Source organism: Cajanus cajan, chromosome 11, assembly GCF_000230855.2.
Source record: "Cajanus cajan strain Asha chromosome 11, NIPB_CcT2T_4, whole genome shotgun sequence".
NCBI lineage: Eukaryota > Viridiplantae > Streptophyta > Magnoliopsida > Fabales > Fabaceae > Cajanus > Cajanus cajan.
This window is the reverse complement of record NC_138527.1, coordinates 38,383,674-38,390,257: the sequence shown is the minus strand read 5'-3', so window position 1 is coordinate 38,390,257 and position 6,584 is coordinate 38,383,674. Positions and strand designations below refer to the sequence as shown.

The following is a 6,584-nucleotide window of genomic DNA, read 5'->3' as shown; positions in this document are numbered from 1 at the left end:
ATGACGGTTAGATTTTTAAAATTGACATTTAATATTAAATATTGAACAATATAATACTTTGTCAAAGTTATACACCTGTTATTATAATCTTTTTTTTTTTTTCCTACTTTCTCTCTCTATATATATATATAATAAGAGTATCTCGCTATTCACTGTCATGGTGTAATGCCTCTTCTGTTCTGACAAATAATATGTTAGCATGTGAATTAAATAAAGATAAAATATGAATTTTAAAAAAATGCAGTTTGGGGCAATGGTTCCCGTTCCATCATCCCCATAGGCCGCGGTGCCTCGGTGAGCAAAGTCTCCTTCTGCCACCCCTTCCGGTACAAGAAGCAGAATGAGCTCGTCGTCGCCACCTAGGACTTGTACACCCACCACTTTATCTACTGTGGCACACCCGTCCCTCATTGTAAGGTAGCAACACACTATAATTGGTAAAGGAGCCCATGCTTCTGAAAATTATTGAAACAACTAGCACAAGTAATGCTGAAACGCATTAAGTGACAAATGTCTGATGGAGTTCACTGTCTGGGACCAGCTATAACCTCTTATTTTATTTAATAATATATATTTATATTTATATTTATATTTAATGTAAGTCTATTAAAATAAAATTTTAATTCTGATAAGAAAATAAGAGGAATGAAAAATAATTAAGAATGGTAAGGGAAGTGAGTCTTATCCTTTTAAATACGTAAACTAAACTGGTTGGAGCAAGAGAGAGAGATAGCATACTGGTGAAGAAGATGGTTAACTTAGTGAAAGCATATGGGTGGTTGTTGCAGTGGTTGATAAAGAGGGTGGGGTTGAGACCCTCCACGGTGGAGATAGAGCCAGGGACGGTAATGAGATTCTGGGTCCCATGCGACGCCGTTTCGAAGCCGGTGGTGGTTCTCCTGCACGGTTTCTGCGGCGACGGTATCATGAACTGGCAGTTCCAAGTTACAGCATTGGCCAAAGACTACGCGGTTTACGTGCCGGACCTTCTCTTCTTCGGCGGTTCCGTCAGCGACAAGGCGGATCGGTCGCCGGCGTTTCAAGCGGAGTGTGTGGCGGCGGGGTTAGGGAAGCAGGGAGTGGAGAAGTGCGTGGTGGTTGGGTTCAGTTATGGTGGGTACGTGGCTTTGAAGATGGCTGAGATGTACGTTGAGCTTGTTGATGGTGTTGTGGTTTCTGGCTCCGTTGTGGGTGTAATAGAGAACGTGGTTTTGAGGGCAGTGGAAGGTGCTGGCTATGGTTCGTGTTCGGAGATGTTGTTGCCAACCTCTGTTAAGGAACTCAAAACCCTTTTCTCTGTCGGTGCTCACACCAAATTCTGGCTACCCAACCGTTTGCACCGAGATTTTCTTCAGGTTTCAGCTCTTCAACCCTAGCTTGTTGCTGTATTTGGTAAATAAAGCTTTAAAGGACAAAAACCGCCCACAAAACTAACATAAACATAACCAAGCTACTTTTTCTTTTTCTCTTTTAGGTCCATTTCAAGGATATACTTTTTTTATTTTCTTTAATCAATGTTAGGTCCATTTCAAGGATATTTATATGCACATAGAAAAGAGAAAAGATATCGGTTTATTTTAAAAGAAAATCTATTTAAATTTATTTTAATTAATAATTCATATTTTATATGATTTAATTATTAAATTTAAATTTTTTCATACTTAAATCAAGTCTTTAAATTTTAAAAAATTTAAAAATTATTTGATATTTTATTTTATAAGTTTGAATTGATGGATAATCATAAAAATATTTTATACTTGAATTGAATTAATGAAATAAAATATCAAAGTTTTTAAATTTTTAAAAAATTTACAAATCTAATATATATTAAAAAAATTAAATTTAACAGTTAGATCGTTAAAATCTGATACATGACATGAATTATTGAATAAAGTAAGTTTAGATAAACTTAATCATGGAATAAACAGATCCCTCTTTACACACATATATAGTATAATATTATACATGTTACTATAAAAGATAATATTATATAAAATATGAAGATAGATTAAATTATATGAATGTGAATTTTACCGATTATTATATTACTTAATAACATTTAATTAAATGATTATTTATCAAAATTTAATGTTAGATTGAAAATTTATTTCTCCTATAATATGTATACAAAATTTTATATTAATCTAAATTATTTAATAATATATTTATATATATTAAAATTGAAATAATATTACATTTTGAAATATACTAAAATATAGATGATTTGATTATTTCTTATTATTGTTTAGTTTTAACAAAACTTGATATACATATTTCATGTAATATAAGATTATAATTTAATGATTGAATTAATAAAATTCACTTTTTATATAAAATTATTAAATGATATAACAGATAACAATTATATTAGTGTAATTTGATCTTTTCAAATATAATATATATTACTATATATTTTTATAAATTAATATTCAATACAATAATATGTTATTTTTATTATATATGTTTTGCTATTTTGTATAGTATAATATAATCTGTATTTAAGAAAAAAAAAGGGAGATATCTTGTTTCGATTATATATGTTTCTGAGTTTTTAGGTAATTGTATCCTTATTCAAGGATAATGTATAGTTTATCCATAACAATATATAAATAGGATATTTTGTATTTTGGTTTTTTTTTTATTTTAACAATGATATATATCCTTGCATAATTATAATTTATAACAATATATAAAAAGGATATATTTTTTTTATTCGAAACAATTATATCCTTATTCAACTATAATATATAACAACTTAATAATAATAAAGTGGTATTGGAATTGAAATAACGTAATAATAATTATCAAAAAAAATATCTTATATATGTGTCTCCTTAAAAAAAAAAGATAAAATAATAAATATATTATAGTAATTTGTCCGATTATTAATTAGAGGTTATGTATAGTTATTAAACGTAAAATCAGAAAGATAAAAGTGAACATCAAATGAGGTCTTAGAAAAGTAAATTAAGAATATAACTTAATTTTATAAATATGACTTAAAAGGTGGGAATCGCTCTTCACTTGTATATACTTTATTGACCTTATCATTAGTCGATATAAGATCTCTAACATTTCTTTCTTATGTTGAGGACTCTTGAGTGTGAAGTTTGCAAGACTGGGCATCTATAAGTGAATCTATAACAGTTTGATAGTTAGTCAAACAACATGAATTGTTAAGATATATTTTGATATCATCTTAAGAAAATGGTTTAAGGACCTAACTCTAACTTCTAAAATCGACTTGTAAGATGATGATTGATCTCCACTTATATACACTTTGTTGATCTTATCAATTATCACCGATTGATATGAGATTTTCAACATGAAGGAATCCATTTTATTATTAGTATAGATATAAAATGTATTATAACATGATTAAATAACTTTGAACAATCTTCAAATAAATTAAGAGTGAGGAAATAAGTCCATTCACATAATTTTTGTGAAGTTAATGTTTTTATGTGACAATAACATCACAAATATGAAGTTTTATTTGCTAACGTCACTACAAAAAATACCTACCTCAAATCAACCCACAAAAAAAAAGTCCTAAGAGGTAATTAAAATGAATTGACACAAACTTTCAAAATAATGAGTTTAGTTCTAACTCAATCTTACAAATTAACTTGTAAGGTAGAATTTTAATTTTCATCACTTATATACATTAGTATAACCTATTTTAGATGACGTGAGATCTCCAACATCTCCCCACGCCGAGTAGGAGTGTAAAATTTTTTTAGGTCAATCTTAATTGATCCAATCCATTTAGAAAAAAAAGAGTAAACTCTTTCATTTTATAAAACCAATTTGGTTACTTGGTCCATTTTTATAAAGTATATCAGTTCAATTTATAAAATAAAAAAAATTCATATATGAGTAAAAAAATGAACAAGTATACTACATAGCACTAATCTAGTTTTAAAAAAATCTAATCTATATTTTATAAAAAATAGTTAACTGATTCACTTTATAAAAAAAATGAGTTGATTAATCGATCTACTTTTATAAAATGAATTGATTTAGTTGAGATTTTTTTATTTATAAATCTAATCCATTAACACTCCTAACATTAAGGACTAGGTTTTTTAAACATAGTTATTATCTTTAAAAAATGATTTAAGAGTTTAATTCAATCTTATAAAATTAATTTATAAAATAAAAATTATTAATATTTATATGCATTATTATGACTTTATCTTAAAGATTTCTAAAAACATCATAGAAAAATCTTACATTCTAGGCTAACTAAAATTACTTTACAAATGCAACTTAAAGTTAGCACGTAATTCACAAATTAACTTCCATGAGCACAACTGATTGCAGGCAATGTACTCCAATAGGAAGGAGCGAGCTGAGCTATTAGAGGCCTTGGTCAATAGCTACAAAGACATCAACATCCCAAAATTTCAGCAGGTTAAATCTTCATTATTTGGTGTTTGATCGAAACTCGTATCATATATTCTCCAATCTTCCATAACCTTTTAATGTTGCATTATGTTAATTTTTACAACTTTTCCTTTCGCAGCGAATACATCTTCTATGGGGTGAAAATGACAAAATTTTCAAACAAGAGCTTGCGCTTAAAATGAAAGAGTAAGAAATCCAAAACCACAAAATATATAATTAAAATAAGAGGTGGATTATAATAATATCGGTGTAACTTTTACTAAATATTATATCGTTCAATAACTTTATATTAAATGTAAATTTTGTAAATCCAACCGTTAGATTGAAAGTTCTTTATTCTTAGATCATATATACAAAATCTTATATTAATTCAAGATAATTTGATACTTCATTTTTATAAAACAAAATTAACATAATATATTCATTTCAAAATATACTAAAATATGAACACTTTAATTATTTTCAAGTTGTTGTTCAATTTTAACAAAATTTGATATAAACGTATAAAGTGATATGAACTTTCAACCTAGCGATTAGATTTACAAAATTTACATTTAATATAAAGTTATTGAACAGTGTAATATTTAGTAAAAGTTATACCGGTATTATTATAACCCTCCTCTTATTATATTCATCTTTCTTCATCAAATTATTTATTATATTTTAACATTTACCAAGAGGGAAATACTCTTAGAAAAAAAGTACTTTAGAAATTTACTACATGTAGTCATTGAATCATTTATTCATCCATAATAATATTGGACTCACAATTCATTATGGTTTGTAACATGCATGTGAGTACAGGAAGCTAGGGAATAACGCAACATTTGAAAGCATAAAGAATGGTGGTCACCTGGTTCACATGGAGCGACCATGGATTTATAATAGTTGCCTCAAGCAATTTCTTTCTTCAGTTTTGCCACTACCACTGCCACCTGCCTAAAAATAATCCATTTCACGTCTTTTACTCTCTTCCATGTCTTCATATTGAGCCATTTAGATGATATAGTCAAACTCAATAGTAGTAATAACATACGCGTCAGACTTTGAGTTTTTTTTTTTTTTTTATTTAGAAATTATTAAGGTCGTGTGGTTTAATAGTTTGGCAAAAAATACAAATTCAAACCTGCCATTTCGTTAAAAAGACAAATATAAAATGCCTACATTTTTTAATAGTAACATAACAGTCATATGTTTCATAGCGGAAGAGAAAAAGGAAATATAAAGAGCAATGGAGAGTAATGCCAAAAGATCACGTGTTTTGGCGATCACATTGAAATATATGTTAAAGTGATCTTATAAATAAAAAATTAATAAGAGAAGTGTATTTAACAAATTAAAAGTGTGTAAATAGCAAAAAGTCATACGCCGATTCTTCTATTCTTCAAATGGTCGACGTAAGAAGCTCAACTTCACTGAGGGGATTGGGCCTTATATGGGCTTCCCAAATGGAGCGTTTGTGTGAAATGTGGAAGCCTATAGGCCCATTGGCATGTGGAAGCTAATTAAAAAGGCCCTTTCAAGTTCTATCCTTCGCTACTCACTATTCAATTTATTTATTCTAGTTTTTGGTCCTTTCAACTTGTGGCTAATTTGTCTATAGTAGGATTGGATTACCTGTATTTAGCGATTAATTCACTTCACCTCATTATCCTTCATACTCATATAACTATCAATTGTGTAATCCATTGATAATTGCTGAGGGAACAATGTTTATGCCAAAATGTCCATATTTAGAGGGTAAGAGAAGAAGAGCTTGAAGAAATATTTCTACATTTCATATATCCTCCTACCCTTGAGATGAAAATGCCGCTGCACTATACTTTATAAATGTTGGGATGCAAGCAAAGCCTCACATCGTTCAAACAATAAGATACACATGAATTTATATACACACTTGTCTCCATTGGTTAAGAGGCCTTTTGGGCGATGTTCAAAAACAAAATCATGAGGGCTTGGGCCCAAAGCGGACAATATCACCAATGTGGAGACATGTGTATATGTGTGTAGTAACCCCCGATGCACAACAATGAATAACTTTAGAAAGCAATTGATAACGATTATTTTTAACATTCTTTTTTGAATGGAGACATGTGTATATATGTAGTAACCCTCGATGCACAACAATGAATAACTTTAGAAAGCAATTGATAACGATTATTTTTAACATTCTT

General features: G+C 28.8%; 1 protein-coding gene across 1 annotated transcript; it reads left to right on the top strand.

Moving 5' to 3' along the window:
• The first annotated feature begins 656 nt into the window (after positions 1 to 656).
• LOC109800494 (uncharacterized) lies at positions 657 to 5,463 on the top strand. Its single transcript, XM_020361273.3, has 4 exons — positions 657 to 1,355; positions 4,327 to 4,416; positions 4,529 to 4,596; positions 5,215 to 5,463. The coding sequence occupies exons 1-4, from the start codon at positions 750 to 752 to the stop codon at positions 5,351 to 5,353; spliced, it is 903 nt and encodes a 300-aa protein (XP_020216862.2). The 5' UTR covers positions 657 to 749; the 3' UTR covers positions 5,354 to 5,463.
• Positions 5,464 to 6,584: the final 1,121 nt, after the last annotated feature.

Excerpts from the sequence above, each read along its gene's own strand:
- LOC109800494 (XM_020361273.3), top strand. The coding sequence starts at position 750 with ATGGTTAACTTAGTGAAAGCATATGGGTGGTTGTTGCAGTGGTTGATA. Across the intron at positions 1,356-4,326 it reads TGCACCGAGATTTTCTTCAG|GCAATGTACTCCAATAGGAA; the intron begins GTTTCAGCTCTT and ends AACTGATTGCAG. Across the intron at positions 4,417-4,528 it reads ACATCCCAAAATTTCAGCAG|CGAATACATCTTCTATGGGG; the intron begins GTTAAATCTTCA and ends TTCCTTTCGCAG.